The following is a 21,227-nucleotide window of genomic DNA, read 5'->3' as shown; positions in this document are numbered from 1 at the left end:
TGGAGAAAGGAGAATCCTCTTAAACTGTTGGTGAGAAAGCAAACTGGTGCAGCCACTGTGGTAAAAAGTATGGAGGTTCCCCAAAAAGTTAAAAATAGAGCTACCCTATGGCCCAGCAATAGCATTGGTAGGTATTTACCCAAAGGATACAAAAATACCAATTCAAAAGGATACATGCACCCACAACGTTTATAGCAACATTATCAACAATAGCCAAATTATGGAAAGAGCCAACTGTCCACAGACTGATGAATGGCTAAAGAAGATGTGTGTGTGTGTGTGTGTGTGTGTGTGTGTGTGTGTGTGTTTACAATGGAATATTCCTCAGCCATCAGAAAGAAAGAAATCTTGCCACTTGCAACAACATGGACGGAACTAGAGAGTATTACACTAAGCAAAATAAGTCAGTCAGAGAAAGATACATACCATATGGTTTTACTCATATGTGGAATTTAAGAAACAAAATGAATGAACACAGGGGAAAAGAGAGGCAAGCCGAGAAACAGACCCTCACCTGTGGAGAACAAACTGATGGTCACTGGAGGGAAGTGGGCAAGGACGTGGCTTAAACAGGTGATGGGGATGAAGAAGGACACTTGTGATGAGCGCTGGGTGTCGTATGTCCGGGATGAATCACTAAAATCTACACCTAAAACCAATATTACGTTGCATGTTAAACCACTGGGATTTAAATAAAAACTTGGAGGGGAAAAAAAGAAAAAAGATTTGGCTTGAAGCTTTCCTAACCTCAAATCCAAGATATTCTAAAGAATAGGAAAAACAGAATAGAGAGTCTGCAGCATAAATCTCCCCAAAATTTCAAGACTGATTCCAAAAACACCAGAGACCTGTGAGCTCTCTCCAATTTGCTGAAATGCAAATCATTAACGATTACCCTGAAGAGACCCCGCAGACCACCACACACCTTTGAAAACTACTCAGTAACGACTGCCACGAAAACAGCCGCGGAGAAGCACTGAGGGTTGGGAACCCAACTCGCCGTCTGCAGACACACAAGCCGCCATCGGCAACACGGAAGTGTAGGAGATCCAAGCTGGTGACGGTGATGAGTGAACTAACTGCCAAAGTAAGTGACAGCCTGGGCCACAGGTGTCCTGCAGGAAGACGCGAGACTGTGCAGAGGGGCCGAGCGCCGCTACTAACCATCCCCTCCAAGGCAGGTACAGCAACCGCGCCCCCGCGACACTCTTCCTCAGTGCCAATTGCTCCCATCTCCGAACACGCCATTTGCAATCCCAAGCCGTCCGAAGACCTTTCTGTGAGTTTCTACCTTTGCTTTAGGTGTATGCCTTTTTTCTTCTTTACAGGAATCAATTATAATTATATTGTCAGGCGCTCAGCATTTATAATCTGCCATTTAACCTGAATCATCTTTTAAGTCTTACAACATGAGGTCATGTAACCTTGGTTTTTCTTTTTTAAAACATTTTGTGATAAAGTTACATCATGTGGAGGCACGTGGATGGCTCAGCTGGTTAAGCCTCTGCCTTCGGCTCAGGTCATGATCTCAGGGTCCTGGGATCCAGCCCCGCATCGGGCTCTCTGCTTGGCGGGGAGCCTGCTTCCCCCCTCTCTCTCTGCCTGCCTCTCTGCCTACCTGTGATCTCTGTCAAATAAATACATAAAACCTTTAAAAAAAAAAAAGTTCCATCATGTGCCTGGACCCCCTGGACCCCCTCCTCCACAGGGAGAGCCCAGCTCCTGAGCTGGAGGAAGGAAACAGCTCAAAGGCAGCTCAGAGGACCCTAACCTGGGCAGAAGACACTCCTGTCTACCTTCAGTCATCGCGCAATTACACAGGCGTTTCTGCGGAGGCTGAGGTTAGGAGAAGACATAGAAACCAGTGCCAAGGGTTCCTCTAAGGCAGAGGAATGGGAACACGTTATCTTTCCTACAAACTTTTTGATATGTTTGCCTTAAGTCTAGATCATGTCTAGCTATGTTTAGTGTTAGTTCTCTCTCTGACAAATATAATCTTAAAAAAAAAAAAGAAAGAAAAAGAAAAAGAGAATACAAAGAATAGGGGTACCTGGACAACTCCATCCGTTATATGTCTCAGACTCTTGATTCCACTGGGGTGTGATCCCAGGTCAGGAGATCGAGCCCCAGGACGGGCCGAGGCTCAGCGTGCAATCTGATTGAGATTCTCTCCGCCTTCCCTTCTGCCCCTCCCCCACCTCTCTCTCCCTTTCTAAAATAAATAAATAAATAAAGCAGTAATTAAACACACACAAAATATTATTCCCATTTAAGTGGGAAAGTTTTAAGAAGGTATTCTAAGTTTACAATTTTCAAGAACTTGTTCATTATTTGTCTCTTAACTGCCACTATTGGCCAGAATGGCAGTAATTTCTCTATCTCCTATCTTAAACTGTGAGTACTTTTTTTTCACCCAGTTAGGATGTTAGGTATTAAAATCACCCTTTATACTGTTGATTATAAAACCTTCTGCCTGGAATGGCTTCCCACAAGCAATCAGCTGACCCGGGTGTTCACGGAATAGTGTAATTCGTTCCAGCTGTGAAGTCAAATAGCTCTCTGGAGTTCATCGAGTTAACACTCCCTCCATTTCTTCGATTCCACACCTGTAAAATGAGCTTAACAATCACACCTGATGATGGGAATGTACAGGGTTTAAGTGACAATCCGTGTAGAGGCAGAATGGTACAATGTGATATGACGATGGCAAACTTGGTAGAAAGCCCGACCCGACCACCTAAGAGCTGTGTGACTTTGGGCAAGTTACTCAACCTCTCATGGCTTGGGTTTCCTCAGCATAACATGGCCTTCACACACTACCTATGCTATAGTTTCGAGAATAAAATAATCCACGTAAAATACTTAGCACTCCATAAATATAACTGGTATTAGTATTAAAACTGGTTCTGTTGTTCTGCAGTTAAGGGAAGCCCTAAGTGCTTCACCAACAAGGCTGGATTCTTCCCCTCTGCCCTTAGTCAAGTCATCACAACTGACAATCCTAGGGACTCACATTTTACTTTAAAGGTTTTTAGATGTTGAAACATATTAGCAACCAAAATTTCACTGTTTCTAAATAACAAACTTTCCAACAGCCTAATACATACTACTTCTGCAGGACCACTAAACCAGCAAAAATCTTGAAACTCCTTCTAAATCACTAAACTCATTTAAAGTTCTTATAACTTACAAATTCACTAGGTATTTTCACTGCTTATAACTTTGTGCATTTAAAGGCAGGGTTTTTCTTACGTGTTGTTCAATGTACTTGGTGCATCTGCTGTAAATTCCCTCCAACTGTTTTGTTTACTGTTTCAGATGGAATAGAAAACATTCACAGAACTCTAAAATTGTGACATTCTCAGCAAAACTGGGCCTACTCCAAGAATTTTCATTGAAACAGAGTTAGATTTACGATGTTTACATCCAATTTCTTTGCATCAAAAAATTTCACGTATCTTCCACAATGTCCCAGAAGCTGAATTACTTGAAGGAAATCTAATACAAAAAAGCTGAGAATTTAACCAACTCAGTCAGCCCAAAATCAGGGGGCTACCATCAGTGGAATGTGTCTTACAGGTGCCGGGCCAACCTCGCATCAAAACTACCACTCGGTAGAAATTAAATTCTGCAAAGGCTCTGAGTAAGAATACCCGATTTGAAAAGTGAAGAACTTGATAAAAATGATCTTGTTGTTATCAGTCCTGTTTCCAGGAGCATACTGGAGCCAATTCTGGGGTAAATTTACAAACTGGCCAATATTCTCATAGATTTGCTTCCTAATTAAGAGCAAACAGACCCCAATCCTGTCTGTATATGCCTTTTTGAAAACACTGACAATCTAAAATTGCTTTGAAACAGTCTCCATGAAAATAGCATTAATTTTCCAGCCAAAACACAACACGAGGATAGAGAATACTGGGTTGAAAGGCTGAGAGGAAACTTAAAAACCATCTTGACTCATTTTACTGAGGAAGAAACTAAATTTTAGAAAGGACAGTGTTCTAACAATGCAGTAAAACTGCTTAATGCATAAATCTGTTATACGAAAGGACAATTTCCAACAAAACTTCAGGATTCTAACATTTTGAAAGGCTAAACTCGGGGAGCACTACACGTGGCTCCCCCCACATCCTGCCCAGGCCCCCCACGGTGGATGAGAACAGGTAACAGCTGACAGCTGCCAAGTCAACCGGATGGAAGCAGTAATCCTAGTTCATGGATTGAGACTAGATCCAGAATTTAACCACTTTGGTCCTTAACAATAGGGGTGTTTTTCCCTGTGGACGATGGATGTAGAGGTTGAAATTTGTTAGCATTTTAATCCACTGCTTTGTTACTAAGGAGTCATTAACTTCACTTAAAAATTAAAAGGCAATGAATGATCTTAGCAGCAGTGGTAGTAGTGACACAGTAGTAATCGTAACAGCAACACTAACACATACAGCACTGTAAGTGTGGGACACGGTGCTTAACACATTCATCCTCACATTCAATCATTTAATTAATCATTTAGTCATTTAAACATTACACTCAATGCATTTAATCCTTACAGTTAACCCATTAAAGAAGGTGTACTGTATTATTCTTATTTTATCGACAAAGAAGGTACAAAGAGGTTAAGTAATGTTTCCAACATCCCAGGGCTAGTTAAGTAGCAGAGCCAAAATCCGAGCCCACACAGCCTGATTCCAGAGTAAAAATAATTCATTTCATTAATGAATTATGGAATTAAACTAATGAAATACTGAGGACATCAAAACAAATACATTGCATAGTTTTTATTTTTTTTAAAGATTTTATTTATTTATTTGATAGAGAGAGATCACAGTAGGCAGAGAGGCAGGCAGAGAGAGAGGGAGGAGGAAGCAGGCTCCCTGCTGAGCAGAGAGCCCAATGCGGGACTTGATCCCAGGACCCTGAGATCATGACCTGAGCCGAAGGCAGCGGCTTAACCCACTGAGCCACCCAGGCACCCTACATTGCATAGTTTTTAAATTAAAAAAGAAAACAAGAACATTCACCTTGTTTTTCTTCCCTTTTAAAACCTGAGTCCCCAAATGACAAAATGTACTTCAATCTACAAACATGAAAAGACTTGCAAATACTTCAAGTGCACCTCATTATTTTTTCCCACCATCTATTCTGCAAACTAAGGTCTCTTTTCTAGCTCTCTTGGAAGTAAACTCCACATCCATATACATTAACTACAGGACTCAGAACTGAGGGGGCCTACATGCACATGACTTTATTATTTGCGCCAAGAAATTCTTACTGAAAGATAAGGCTGTAAATCAGTAAATAACTTCATTGTTGGCTTCAGGAACTTCCCAAAAGTCCATTTACCCCAACAATAGACTACTCAAACCGTCCCCTTTTCATAACATTCCCCCAACTGGACAAACAACTCACTTATCCAACAACTGTGTACTTACAAGACTTGGTTAAGATCCTTGTCTCACTGTTTCCACTAACCCCAAACTATTGTATCAGGAACTTAAGCAGTTTCAATCAGATCACTGCACTGAAGGACCCACCTTTAATCTCTCAAGGTCAAACCCCAAACTCTGCAATATCTGCCCATTATCTCTCCGGGTAAAGTCAATCAACACGGCCAAGTTGTGCTCTCCTTGTAGTAAGCCACAGTTTTGCCACAGTTCTGCTTGATTAAAGCTATCCTGGCCTTCTCTGGGGGAGTTGAGAGTCAACAGAAGGAAATGAACCCATTTGATTTCAAATGCTCTCTTATCAACAATACCTTTTCAAAAAAATCTCTTCTCCCTATGCTAGACCATAGGTGAAATTAAATATGCCAGGAAGTGAGATCATTATAGAAAAAGATAAACATAAACCAGCAATGAAAGGGCCTGCATAAATCTAACAATTAATTCAACACAGGACTTCAAACTCTATTTCCTGGTAGCCACAATTTAAACTCTAAACTGAATTGGGTTATTTGCACATTTAAAAATAGTCTAGCAGGATCCCTAAAATTGAGACTTAGAAAGGAAATAAAAGAAAAAAAGCCTTGAAGTGCCAAAATTTAAACTATTCTGCCATCTGATTAGATTTTACAAAAATTTCCTTTGATCAACTCATATGTTTCTAATGTTATGAACCAAAGATAAACACATGAAATACAGCTAATCTTCAAAGACTAGCTTGGACTAAAAACTATTTAAACCAGTATAAATATAAAATTAGTCGGGCGCCTGGGTGGCTCAGTGGGTTGGGCCGCTGCCTTCGGCTCAGGTCATGATCTCAGTGTCCTGGGATCGAGTCCCGCGTCGGGCTCTCTGCTCAGCAGGGAGCCTGCTTCCCTCTCTCTCTCTCTGCCTGCCTCTCTGTCTACTCGTGATCTCTGTCAAGTAAATAAATAAAATCTTAAAAATATATATATATATACAAAATTAATCATTCTGACATCGCCTTTTCACTTAATCATTGTTATTAGATTTCAGCTATATTTATCTATGCAAATATTAAAGTATTAATTGGTATTTACTATAATTCTATTTTATTTCTGTCTCTCCAAGCATCACATTTTGCTGAAAAAATTAAACAAAAACCCAATAGAGGGAGAAAAAGGAAAAAAAAGAGAGAGAGAAAATTGAAATGTATGAAGAGGCCAAAGATAAGTTTTTTAATGAAATTGAGGCCATTAAACAAGAATTTGTTTCACCACATTAATATATGCGTGTACATTATATACATATCTATGTGTATATGTGTGTATGTGAGTGTTTGTATGTATGTGGGTATAAGGGTGTGTGTATTCAGTCCAAGGTAATCCCAATTTTGTTTTCCATAGCTTATCAACACCAAATATTATCATTACTCCCTGTGGCGGTGTTGCTAACCATGTTATTGTAACCATCTTGCTACAGAGCTGTATATGTCGAGTGAAGAACATGGAGGTTAAAAGAGACCAGGTAGGCATCTTGGATTCCCTACTCTAATCTGGCAGAAATAACCTATTATCAGACAGCCTCAGCTCACTTATTATGATACATCCACTTACTTGGCATAATTGCTGTGAATATTAAAGGAGACAATGTATAAGGTACTCAGTTTACAACGCAGTGTAAGGTGTCAAGGTCTCCATAAATGTTCATTAACCATCATGCATGTTAGTTCCCTGTAATTGTGGTCCTAAAGATCTACAAGATATTGAAGTACTTCCTCAATAATTAAAGAAGTACTCATTCATTATGCAACAAGATCTTTTAAGTTCAGATCCTTTCAACCTATAATTCTATTTCTAGGAAACCAGCCAGAGGAAATGATTAGAGATATTATCAAATATTAATGTACAAATATTCTTTAAAACTTTATTTTTAACATCAAAAACCTGGAAACAACCTAAATAGCCCAATTTTATACTACATCTATAGGACTGTATAGTGTACAAATGTTGAAACTCTCATGAGGAATTCAGAGCATCCCCAAAATGCTCCTTAAAATCAAATTAAAATGGTAGCCTATGGACATACATCTCAACCATGTTAACAATTACATGTCAGTGTACACACATACACACATTCAGAAGAAAAGGATTTAGAGGAAATATAAAAATATTAACAATGACTATCAAGATCATGAGAAAACAGGTAACTTTTACTATTTATTTTCTTACCTTTTTTCCCAAATTTTCTACTATATACCTGAATTACTTTGATATTTAGAAAAAATAAAACTAAAAACCCTGTTGAATTATGTTTATTATTTAGAATCTCCTAGCTTTTTTAAAGATAATCTTTTAAATTATACCCATCTTGGGAGGAGCACACTGAGAAGACATCAGGTCGCAGGAGTTGAGCTAGATAGTTATCAAACCATCGGGAACATCTACAAACCCAACAGGAGATCGAAGAGAACAGCAGCAATTCTAGGAACAGAAAATCGACCACTTTCTGAAAGGTAGGACGTGCAGAGAAGTGAGTCCGAACGAATCAACGGGAAGATAGGACGGCGAGGGGGGCGGGGGGGGGGGGGAAGCTCCCAGCAAGCGGCAGAGCAGCGGAGCACAAAATCCAAAGTTTTAGAGGTCAGCTCCATGAGGGACATTGCTCCAGAGCCTAAGCGGAGGTAGAGCCCTCCTGGGGACAGTGTGGCCTCAGGACCCTCAGGCTCACAGAAAGACAGGGGGTGTCGGAGCGGGGAAGACGGCGGGGGAGAGACGGAGCCGAGGAGGGGGCTCTCAGCTCAGGTTGCCATACACTGTGATCGGAGGCACAGTCGGACCACTGCTGTTTGCGCCAGGGACCCCGCAGGTGGCAGATCCGAAGAGACTTACCTTCCTCCCCGGCAAGGAGCGGCACAGGAGCGCGGCAGGAACCCGCTGGGTTTGGAGACTCCACACGGGGCCACGCCAGAGACAAAAACGCTCGGTCACAGGCCAGGGGAGCTCGGAGCCCAGCCGGAGACCAGGGACATGGGAGGGATTGACTGCTTTTCTCAAGGTCGCACTGAGGAGTGGGGCCCCGAGTTCTCGGCTCCTCTGGCCAGAGACTAGGCGGCGCCATCTTCATTCCCGTCCTCCAAAGCGGTACGGAAAGCGCTCAGGGAACAAAAGCTCCGAGAGTGAACCCGAACAGACTGCTTAGCCCGGGCCCTGGCAAGGGCAGTGCAGATCCACCTCAGGCAAAGACAATTGAGAATCGGGGCAAAAGGCCCCTCCCCCAGAAGATCAGCAGGAACATCCAGCCAAGACCAAGTTTACTGATCAAGGAGAAGAGCACAATTCCAGAAGAGGGGAAAGCAAAGCATAGAATTCATGGCTTTCTCCCCATGATTCTTTAGTCTTGCAAAGGTAATTAAGATTCTTAAAATTTTTTTTTCTTATTCTAATTTTTTTAACTTTTACTCTTTTCTTATTAATGTTTTCTTAACTAGTTTATCTTAAAAATTCCTTTCTTAAAAAAAATCTTTTTGAACCTTCATTATTATAGTCATATTTTATCCTTCATTGTATCTAACTTTATCTTTTGTATACACATAGGGTTTTTTCTTCAAAAAACTTTTGGGAGACAATGTCTTCTAATAGATCAAAATATACCCTAAATCTAGCACAGAGCTTGGTTCTAGTCTCCAGCCTAAGCAAATTCTCTCCATTTTCTTTTTCTTTCTCTTCCCAAACAATTTATCTTATCAGCTCCTTTTTTAGATTTTTTTTAAAATTTTCATCTTTACAAACATATGCTATCCCTTCATTGTGTTTACCCTTATTTGTGTGTGTGTGTATACATATACATACATATATACACACACACACACACACACACACATATTTCATTCTTTAAAATATTGGGAAATAGTTTCTCACCCTACACCTAAAGGAGCTGGAGAAAGAACAGCAAAGAAAGCCTAAACCCAGCAGGAGAAGAGAAATAATAAAGATCAGAGCAGAAATCAATGAAATAGAAACCAAAAGAACAGTAGAACAAATCAACGAAACTAGGAGCTGGTTCTTTGAAAGAATTAGTAAGATTGACAAACCCCTGGCCACACTTATCAAAAAGAATAGAGAAAGGACCCAAATAAATAAAATCATGAATGGAAGAGGAGAGATCACAACCAACACTAAAGAAATACAAACAATTATAAGAACATATTCTGAGCAACTATACACCAGCAAATCTGACAATCTGGAAGAAATGGATGCATTCCTAGAGACATATAAACTACCAAAACTGAGCCAGGAAAAAATAGAAAACCTGAAAGGACCCATAACCAGTAAAGAGATTGAAGCAGTCATCAAAAGTCTCCCAAAAAACAAGAGCCCAGGGCCAGACGGCTTCCCAGGGGAATTCTATCAAGCATTTAAAGAATTAATTCCTATTCTCCTGAAACTGTTCCAAAAAAAGAAATGGAAGGAAAACTTCCAAACTCATTTTATGAAGCCAGCATTATCTTGATCCCAAAACCAGACAAAGATCCCATCAAAAAAGAATTACAGACCAATATTCTTGATGAACACAGATGCGAAAATTCTCACCAAAATACTAGCCAGTAGAATCCAATAGTACATTAAAAGGATTATTCACCACAACCAAGTGGGATTTATTCCAGGGCCACAAGGTTGATTCAACACCCACAAATCAATCAATGTAATGCAATACATTGATAAAAGAAAGAACAAGAACCATATGATACTCTCAATAGATGCTGAAAAAGCATTTGACAAATACAGCATCATTTCTTGTTCAAAACTCTTCACAGTGTAGGGAGTACAGAGGGCACATACCTCAATATCATAAAAGCCATCTATGAAAAACCCACAGCGAATATCATTCTCAATGGAGAAAAACTGAGAGCTTTTCCACTAAGGTTAGTAACATGGCAGGGATGTCCGTTATCACCACTGCTGTTCAACATAGTACTAGAAGTCCTAGCCTCAGCAATCAGACAACAAAAAGAAATTAAAGGCATCCAAATAAGCAAAGAAGAAGTCAAACTACACTCTTTGGAGATGATAGGATACTTTATGTGGAAAACCCAAAAGACTCCACTCCAAATCTGCTAGAAATTGTACAGGAATTCAGTAAAGTGTCAGGATATAAAATCAATACACAGAAATCATTTGCATTTCTATATACCAACAGCAAGACAGAAGAAAGAGAAATTAAGGAATCAATCCCATTTACAATTGCATCCAAAACTATAAGATACCTAGGAATAAACCTAACCAAAAAGGCAAAGAATCTGTACTCAGAAAACTATAAAGTACTCATGAAAGAAATTGAGGAAGACACAAAGAAATGGGAAAATGTTCTATGATCATGGATTAGAAGAACAAATATTGTGAAAATGTCTATGCTACCTAAAGCAATCTACCCATTGAATGCAATCCCTATCAAAATCCCAACCATTTTTTTCAAAGAAAAGGATGAATCCTAAAATTTATATGGAACCAAAAAGACCTTGAGTAGCCAGAGGAATGTTGAATAAGAAAGCCAAAGTTGGTAGCATCACAATTCCAGAGGTCAAGCTCTATTACAAAGCTGTCATCATCAGGACAGTATGGTACTGGCACAGAAACAGACACATAGATCAATGGAACAGAATAGAGAGCCCAGAAATAGACCCTCAACTCTATGGTCAACTAACCTTCGACAAAGCAGGAAAGAATGTCCAATGGAAAAAAGACAGTCTCTTCAACAAATGGTGTTGGGAAAATTGGACAGCCACATGCAGAAAAATGAAAATGGACCATTTCCTTACACCACACATGAAAATAGACTCAAAATGGATGAAGGACCTCAATGTGAGAAAGGAATCCACCAAAATCCTTGAGGAGAACACAGGCAGCAATCTCCTCCACCTCAGCCGCAGCAACTTCTTCCTAGGAACATCGCCAAAGGCAAGGGAAGCAAGGGCAAAAATGAACTATTGGGACTTCACCAAGATCAAAAGCTTTTGCACAGCAAAGGAAACAGTCAACAAAACCAAAAGACAAGTGACAGAATGGGAGAAGAGATTTGCAAACGACATATCAGATAAAGGACTAGTATCCAAAATCTATAAAGAACTTATCAAACTCAACACCTATAGAACAAATAATCCAATCAAGAAATGGGCAGAGGACATGAACAGACATTTCTGCAAAGAAGATATCCAGATGGCCAACAGACACATGAAAAAGTGCTCCACATCACTCGGCATCAGGGAAATACAAATCAAAACCACAATGAGATACTACCACACTCCAGTCAGAATGGCTAAAATTAACAAGTCAGGAAATGACAGATGCTAGCGAGGAGGCGGAGAAAGGGGAACCCTCCTACACTGTTGATGGGAATGCAAGCTGGTGCAGCCACTGTGGAAAACAGCACGGAGTTTCCTCAAAAAGTTGAAAATAGGGGCGCCTGGGTGGCTCAGTGGGTTAAGCCTCTGCCTTCAGCTCAGGTCATGATCTCAGGATCCCGGGATCGAGCCCCACATCGGGCTCTCTGCTCAGCAGGGAGCCTGCTTTCCCCTTTCTCTGCCTGCCTCTCTGCCAACTTGTGATCTCTCTGTCAAATAAATAAATAAAATCTTAAAAAAAAAAAAAAAAGTTGAAAATAGAGCTACCCTATGACCCAGAAATCTCACTACTGGGTATTTACCCCAAAGATACAAATGTAGTGATCCAAAGGTGCATGTGCACCCGAATGTTTATAGGAGCAATGTCCACAATAGCCAAACCATGGAAAGAACCTAGATGTCCATCAACAGATGAATGGATAAAGAAGATGTGGTACATACATACAATGGAATACTATGCAGCCATCAAAAGAAATGAAATCTTGCCATTTGCAAAGACATGGATGGAACTAGAGAGTATTATGCTGAGCGAAATAAGTCAATCAGGGAAAGATAATTATTATATGATCTCCCTGATATGAGGAAGTTGAGAGGCAATGTGGGGGGCTTGAGGGGTAGGAAAGGAATAAATGAAACAAGATGGGATCAGGAGGGAGACAAACCAGAAGAGACTCTTAATCTCACAAAACAAACTGAGGGTTGCCAGGGGGAGGTGGGTAGGGAAAGGGTGGTGGGGTTATGAACATTGGGGAGGGTATGTGCTACGGTGAGTGCTGTGAAGTGTGCAAACCTCGTGATTCACAGACCTGTATCCCTGGGGCAAATAGTACATTATATGTTAATAAAGAAATAAAAAATTAATTAAAATAAAATAAATACTTAAAAAAATTATACCCATCGCATTTCCAAAAGGATTTGGAATAGTTGACAAAACTACATACAACAGACTAAATAAACAGAAGATGACAAATAAAGATTAAAAACGCCTGCAAACTCTCAGTATACAGCCATATATACAATCTACCTATCTAGGGATGTGCATACATATGTATATATGTGTGTGTGTGTGTGTGTGTGTGTGTGTGTGTATTTATTTATTTATTTGTTTGTTTATATATTCAAAGAACTTTGTTTCAGATACTAAGAACTAAAGGAAGTTTCCCCATCTTTCTCAGAAAGGGCAAACCACAGATATGGTAGACATTGTTTTAAACTGCACACTAGGAGAATTATTTCAGTGAATTGAGTGAATCGGTTATGTGATTGGGAAGGAGGAAGCGGATTAAAAGTCAAGGAATCAAGACCTGAAACAGGATAAGCATGACCATGATCAGCAACTCAAGAAAAACCTTTTTATGAGTGTAAATATAGATGGAGACAGATTTTTTTCCTCATGTTACCTTTATTCATGAGACTTTAAAGAAAAAATTAAAATATTAAAATTATATTTTAATTTCTGCATATAAAATATATCAAGAAGGTAAACTAACAAAATAAGCTCTTATTAACAAAATGCATTTGGGTATATCGTATTCAAGATAGCACTTACCTTCACTGATGGCATGGGGCTTAATAATGCAACAGGTACAATTCGTAAATTTAGCAGTGTTTGCTGGTCCACAAACTCCACTTGAAGGAAAAAATAACTCCATTTCCTAAAGACAGAGAGAAATAAATTTGACCTATATAATCTCTTATCTCAAACTTCTGGGATATTTATGTGAGAGGTGGAAAAACTATGCAATTACTTTTGAAGTTTGTAATACAAATTATTCGCTTCAAGTTTTCTAAAAATGACTTTTACAAAGGTTAACTGACTTACAATACCCTGTTTTAAGTCTTATAATCAAAAGATCATATAAAAAGTATTAATTAAAGTAATGAGAATATGTATCATTCTGCCCCAGGATTAAAACTAATAACATCTTAACATATTTTGAATATGGGCAGTAATGAATACAAAGTTCTTATTTTCCCCAAAGCATTAGTTCGTAGACACAGGTCCAATTTTAAACTTTCTATTAAAATATGTAAAATTAAAAAGTAGGAGTCCTTTATAGAAGCAGATTAGCATTTAAGAATCAGAACCACAAAATTAGTTTTAACTAGTTAAAACTGGCTGGGGCACCTGGGGCTGGTTCAGTCAGTAGAGCATGAAACTCTTGATCTTGGGGTTGTAAGTTCGAGCCCTATGTTGGGAATAGAGATTACTCAAAAATAAAATCTTAAAAAAAAACAACAAACAACTAATGAACTTACTACAGTTCTAGCATACAATTAAATCATATAAACTTTATTTTATAACCAGATTCAAGCTATGTGATTTGCTTTGCACATGGTTCACTGAGATGACAACTCAGCAACTTGAAGTAGCCACAAACACAGTCACACTAGTTATTTAGACAGATCTTTCCTGCCTCTAAGCTTTTGTTACTATTATTTCTACTATTCTCAGGCTCCAAAGAGTTCTACCAACTTAAGCTGGTGATGCTCCCAGTGAGTCCCCTGTACTTTTATAAAATTGTGGTCTGGGGGGTAAGTGCCCATCACAAATGTTAAATGTGAAGCAAGTAACTAACCTGCATAGTATTGTAGGTCCTTTAGCACCTAAGACAAGTGGCTCAAAGTAAATCGCATTTTTCGATGAATTTAAGAATGGGAAGATCACGGGCTGTATGAATGTGCCACATCGATGTACAATTTTAAGAACCACAGAGATAAGGAATTGTCCGAAGAGTAATGATATGCCTGTGCACTTCTGGCACGAAGACCTTTCAGGATGAAAATGCTCTATTCCTTAGACAGCAAGTACTTTTCCACCATACTGCTGCCTTTATTACTCCCCCAGAGTAGTAAGAAGAGTAATAAACAACCTCCAGCCATCTGTCCAGTCACGGCTCCCACGCTCCTGCCTCCAGTCCAGCCTCCTTCCTAAACTCCACACCCGCACCTGCACCACTCCCACTTGGAGATAATTCCTACTGAAAATGTCCTCATTTCCGCTGACTCCAGCAAGTCTGTGCGCTCCCACCCTGTTGTTCCTGCCCCTCCAACGGCACAGGCCAACGGAAAAAAAACTTACTCCTCTCCTTTTCTTAGCCATCCGCTCAGTCTCTCAGAAAACCCTTCGGAATGCTTCCAGAATCCAGCCACTTCCACATGTCGCCCCGGCCCAGGCCCAGCACCGGAGCTCCCTTTGACGCTGCTCTAACCTAGTGACCTCCCATGCCCGCTTCTCCCCCACACACCCACGCCCACCTGGCCTGATCGATTCGCAGAACAGCAGGCAGCAGGAAACCTGTAAAACATCATGTCCCTTCTCTGCACAGAACTCTCCAAGGGTCTTTTATCTCCTTCGGAACGAACGCTGAAGCTCTAGATGTCTGCAAGGACGGACGCGGTCTGGGCCCTAGCAATTCCTTGAGCCAGTCCCCTCGTCCCGTGAAAACACTCAGACTTCCCACCCGGCCTCGCTGGCCTCGTGCACTCACCGTTTACCTAAAAGTAGCCAACGTGTTCCCACCTCACAAACGTCACGTGCGTTGTTCCCTTCCTCCCGGAACACTCTTTCTCCGGGATATTTGCTTGGTTTTCTCCCTCACCTCCTTCTGGTCTCTGCTTAAACATAACGTGAAGACTTCCTGACCCTACACTTAGTAGCATTCCTCGCCTCTACTCGACACACAATCCTTCCCCCAGCCTGGTCTTTTTCTATCCTTCTCCTGTTTTATCCTCACAGAGCACTGACCATCCGACGCGTTCTATGCCTGTTTACTGACTGTCCAGCAGCAGCCAACCGTTGCAATGGATGGACGCTTCAAGGGAGTCAGGACCTGGTCTGGTTCACTAGTGGCTTCCCGATATTTTAAACGGACTGAAATTCAGAAACTAATAAATTCTGCACGTGTTGAATAAAATCTATCTATCCACATTGCCCAAATGAGATAAATGACACCCTGAAAGCCTGAGTAAGAAGCCCGTACAGGTTAGCAAGTGGCAAAGCCAGTATTTAAATCCAGGTCACACTGGTTCCAAAGCCCTGAGCCTTTTCCACATCTGGCTTTCAAAAGTAAAGAAGCTGTGCTCAATCGTTCCACCTCTAGTTTTAAACAATTATCAGGCCAATTATTTTAATTGTCTTGGTCTCAACTTTCATTTCTTTTCTTCCTCAACTTTAAAAAAAATGAAAATGCCAACTTTCCAAGTTCTCATTTACATATGCTGAATGAGTATGTATTTAAGGCAAGGAATATAAAGGTTTTATTTAAATACACATTCTGAGTGACAGGGAGTAACTCCATTTCATGCCTTGGCTTTCTCTTTCTCCCTACATCAGTGGTCCTATCTGTCCCAATCACCAATCCGAGCTAACATTTGCAAGAGCACCTCTACCAGGTCATTGTTATGGCAACGCAATCAGAAACTTCACACAACAAATGTAAAGTCACACAAAAAATTCTCCTCTGTGGGCACCTGGGTGGCTCAGTTGGTTGAGCGACTGCCTTCGGCTCAGGTCATGATCCCGGACTTCCAGGATCGAGTCCCGCATCGGGCTCCCAGCTCCTTGGGGAGTCTGCTTCTCCCTCTGACCTTCTCCTCTCTCATGCTCTCTCTCACTCATTCTCTCTCAAATAAATAAAAACAAAATCTTAAAAAAAAAAAAATTCTCCTTTGTGATTTGAGCTGCTTAAACCTATGGCATGAAGCTCCTCTCCTTCCAAGGGTTCTTGCTATTACTTGTAGCCTTTTATATGCTCCCAAACTGCCTCGCAGTGAAAGACAGAGATATGGAACTTTCTCAAAAAATAGAATAGACTCATGGAATCTTCAAATTTTTTTTTTTTTTTTACTATATTTAACAAGCTGTAAAGCATACAGTTGCACTGCATAAATTTTACCTAAGAGCTCACGGTAACCTCACTAAAACATCTGACTACTCTACATTCATATCTTTAATTACCATAATAAAAGTATCATGAAATGGCTACCAGGTAATGTTTCTCCAAAACTTTTATAATTTTAAATAAATATCCTTTTCGTAAATGCCCTAAAACATTAAAATATTGAACTTTCTCTTTACATACTCTAATATCAAATAAGAAATCTGTTCTCAGAAAACCTAAAAAACTAAGAAATGAAATATGAAGTCACATGACTTAGTTTCATATTTAGCTCCATGATGCAGCCTTATGTACAAATAAAAACAATTAAGAACCTAACAAAATGTCCAAAAGTAAGGGGATGTTTAAATAAATGTTATATTCATACAATAAAATATTCTGCACCCGCTGAAGTTTACTCTTATGACCGTAATCTGGTAACATGTAAAATGTTGTATTAAGTGAAAAAAGGAATCAAATTAAATTAAAATCATGTATGTGGTGTTTAGTATATAAATTATTAAATAATCAAGGGAATGAGCTGGAAGAAATATGCCATAAACAAGCTGTAAACATTACTGGCAGGATGACTAATGCCAAACTTCCTTTCTCAATTTCCAAATTCTCCAGAGTGTTTCCATTACTTCTGTGTTCTAAAAGACTATAATGGGAGCACCTGGGTGGCTAAGTTAAGCATTTGCCTTCAGCTCAGGTCATGATCCCCAGGTGCTGGGATTGAGCCCCACACAGGCTCCCTGCTCAGCGGGGAGTCTGCTTCTCCCTCTCCCTACCCTCTCTGTGCTCTCTCTCACTATCACTAAAAAACAAAATATAAAATGGAGCAAAATATAAAACAAAATATAGAAAACAAAATACAAAACAAAACAAATCACAACACAACGCAAAATAAAATAAAAAACTGTAATGTTTAAAACAAGGTAGGCCACCACTACAGCATACACAGTGGAAGCCAGGGGTCAAGCACAGGGCTGTGGAGCCAGAGGTGCCTGGGCTCAAGTCCTCATGAGGCCAAGGTGTTTAAACTCACTGAGTCTCAGTTCCTGCTAAATTGAGATGATATAAGCAAATGCAAGGGAGATTGTGAGAATTAAATGAGATACTAAAGTGTCTGGAACAGTGCCTGTTACATAGTGAGCACTCAATAAACATAAGGTTTATTGTTGCTTTGAATTCCAAAACTATTGTGAACACCAGTGACCTAGATCCTAGACGTATGACAATGAATTGGACATCCTCACAGAATTCAGTCTACCAGGAGGTAGACAGTGAGATACACTACACACCTCCTCTACCATTAACTATTACCATTACCTCCCTGACCATTAATAAGTTGGCCCTGTAATCAATGATCTGTTTTCCACCATTATGAATTAGTTTAACAGCTGTACTTAAATTATATAGTATGTGCTCTTGTCTAGCTTTCACTTAGCAAGATTACTTTGAGATTCATCGACTGTACTGTATATCAATATTTCATTCATTTTTACTGCCAGATACTATTCCGTGTGTTAATATCATGGTTTGTTTATCCACTCATCTCTTGAACATTTGGGTTACTTCTAGTTTTGGGATATACAAATAAGGTTATTACGAACAAAACTGTTACGCACAAGTCTTTGCATTGATATTTCCTTTCATTTCTCCTAGGAAAATACTTAAGAGAAGAATGCTTGGACCATAGGGTAGGTATATGATTAACTTTTTGGATAACTGCCAAACTGTTGTGCAAAGTGACTGTATCCTTTTAAATTCTCAGCAGCATATGACAGTTCTAGTTTCCCCTCACAGTTGCCACTTGAAACGGTCAGTTTTTTAAACCTTAGCCATTCTAAAAGGTGTGTAGTGTATCTCACTGTGGTTTTAATTACTACTTCCAAAATGTCTAATGATGCTGTATATTTTTAATGTGTGCTTATATACCCATTCATGTATCATCTTTGGTTAAGCACCTATTCAAATTTTTTGCTCATTTCTAATTGGGATGTTTAATTTCCTAGGTGTGAAATCAGCATAAAGACAAATAGATTAGAGTCAAGATGGCAGAGGACTGGCAGACTGAAATGACATCAGTCGCAGGAGTTCAGCTAGACAGTTATCAAACCATTTGGAACACCTACAAACTCAACAGAAGATTGAAGAGAAGAAGAGCAGCAATTGTAGAAAACAGAAAATCGACCACTTTCTGAAAGGCAGGACATGCAGAGAAGTGAATCAGAAGCAATGGGAAGACTGGGGGTGGGGGGTGCTCCCAGCAAGTGGAGCAATGGAGCACAGAATTTGAACGTTTAAAAGTCCGCTCCACTGAGGGACATCACTCCAGAGGCTAAGCGGGGTTGGAGCCCTCGCCGGGACAGCGTGGTCTCAGGTCCCACGGGGTCACGGAAGGATCGGGGGTGTCTGAGTGTAGCAGAGCTCACAGGTATTAGAGCAGGGAAGCCACCTACAGAGACGGAGCCGAGGAGTGAGCTCTGGGCTCTGAGTTACCTTAAACTGTGGTCCGTGGCACAGTTGGACCAATGCACTTTGAGCAGGGGCCCCACAAGTGGCAGATCTAGGGAGACCCCCCTGGAAGAGCAGAGTGGCGGGAATCTGCTGGGTTTGGAACCAAATGGGGCCATGTGCCAGAGATAGAAACGCTCAGTCACAGGCCGGGGGAGCACGGCTGGAGACCAGGGAGATGGGAGGGATTGACTGGTTTTCTCTGAGGGCGTGCTAAGGAGTGGGACCCGAGCTCTCAGCTCCTACCAGCCGGAGACTGGGAGGCCGCCATCTTCATTCCCGTCCTCCAAAACGGTGTAGAAAGCGTTCATGGAACAAAAGCTCTGAGCACGACCCCAAGCAGATTGCTTAGCCTGGCCCCTGGCAAGGGCGGTGCAGTTCCGCCTCAGGCAAAGACACATGAGAATCCGGCAATGGGCCCCTCCTGCAGAGGATCAGCAAGAACATCCATCCAAGACCAAGTTCACTGATCAAGGAGAACAGCGGAATTCAGAGGAGGGGAAAGCAAAGCATGGCATTCATGGCTTTCTCCCCATGATTCTTTAGTCTTGCAAAGTTAATTAAATATTTTTAATTTTATTTTTTTCTTAATCTAATTTTTTTAACTTTTCCTTTTTCCTCTTTTAACATTTTTAACTAATTTATCTTAACAATACCTTTCTTTAAAAAAATCACTTTAAACCTTCATTATTATAGTCATATTTTACCCTTCATTGTACCTAACTTTATTTTTTGTATACATATAGGGTTTTTTCCTCTAAAAGATTTTGGGATACAATTTCTTCTAATAGATAAAAATATACCCTAAATCCAGCACATGGCTTTGTTCTAGTCTCCAGCCTGAGCAAATTCTCTCCACTTTCTTTTTCTTTCTTTTCCCAACCAACTATTCTTATCAATTTCTTCTTTAGAATTTTTTTAAATTTTTATCTTTACAGTCATATTCCATCCTTTCATTGTGTTTACCCTTATTTTTGTAGATATATAACTTTTTCTTTCTTTAAAATTTTGAGAGGCAGTTTCTTCTAAGAGACCAAAATACACCCAAAATCAAGTGGGTGGCTCTGTTCTATTCACTAGTCTAATACATATATATTTTTTTATTTTTTTAAAATTTTTTAAACTTTTTTAAAAATTTTATTTATTTATTTAATACAGAGAGATGACAGGTAGGCAGAGAGGCAGGCAGAGAGAAAGAGGGGGAAGCAGGCTTCTTGCTGAGCAGAGAGCCCGATGTGGGGCTTGATCCCAGGACCTTGAGATCATGACCTGAGCCAAAGGCAGAGGCTTAACCCACTGAGCTATCCAGGTGCACCAAACTTCTTTTTGCTCTCTTTCTTCTCACCCGATTTGGGGTATCTTCTGATTTGGCTAGTGTACATTTTTCTGGGGTCTTTGCCACAATTTTAGTATTTCATTCTCTCGTTCATATATTCCTATCTGGATAAAATGACAAGGCGGAAAAACTCACCACAAAAAAAAGAAGAAGAGACAGTACCAAAGGCTAGGGACCTAATCAATACGGATGTTGGTAATATATCAGATCTAGAGTTCAGAATGACGATTCTCAAGGTGCTAGCTGGGCTCGAAAAAGGCATGGAAGATATTAGAGAAACCCTGTCTGGAGAAATAAAAGCCCATTCTGGAGAAATAAAAGAACTAAAATCTAACCAAGCTGAAATCAAAAAAGCTATTAATGAGGTGCAAGAGAGACAAACAACTAACAGACCACGAGGGGAGAATTCAAGAGATAAGTGATACCATAAGCCGAAACAATATTAGAATAATTGGGATTCCAGAAGAAGAAGAAAGGGCGTGCGGGGCAGAAGGTATATTAGAACGAATTATTGTAGAGAATTGCCCTAAAACGGCAAAGGGAACAAGCATCAAAATCCAGGAGGCACAGAGAAACCTCCTCAAAATCAGTAAAAATAGGTTCACATCCTGTCATCTAATAGTAAAACTGACATGTCTTAGTGACAAAGAGAAAATCCTGAAAGCAGCCCGGGACAAGAAGTCTGT

The 21,227-nt window shown here is 40.1% G+C and overlaps 1 protein-coding gene across 2 annotated transcripts in view; it reads right to left on the bottom strand.

Moving 5' to 3' along the window:
• The window catches only part of NME7 (NME/NM23 family member 7), a 257,971-nt gene that overhangs the window by 168,211 nt on the left and 68,533 nt on the right, over positions 1-21,227 (bottom strand). For both annotated transcript variants that reach the window (XM_080823828.1, XM_080823829.1), the window contains exon 7: positions 13,355-13,460. In XM_080823828.1, coding sequence (XP_080679954.1) covers positions 13,355-13,460 — 106 coding nt within the window. The remainder of the gene's footprint in view (positions 1-13,354; positions 13,461-21,227) is intronic.

Source organism: Martes martes, assembly GCF_963455335.1.
Source record: "Martes martes genome assembly, chromosome: 15".
Lineage (NCBI taxonomy): Eukaryota > Metazoa > Chordata > Mammalia > Carnivora > Mustelidae > Martes > Martes martes.
This window is presented reverse-complemented; position numbering and strand designations above follow the sequence as displayed.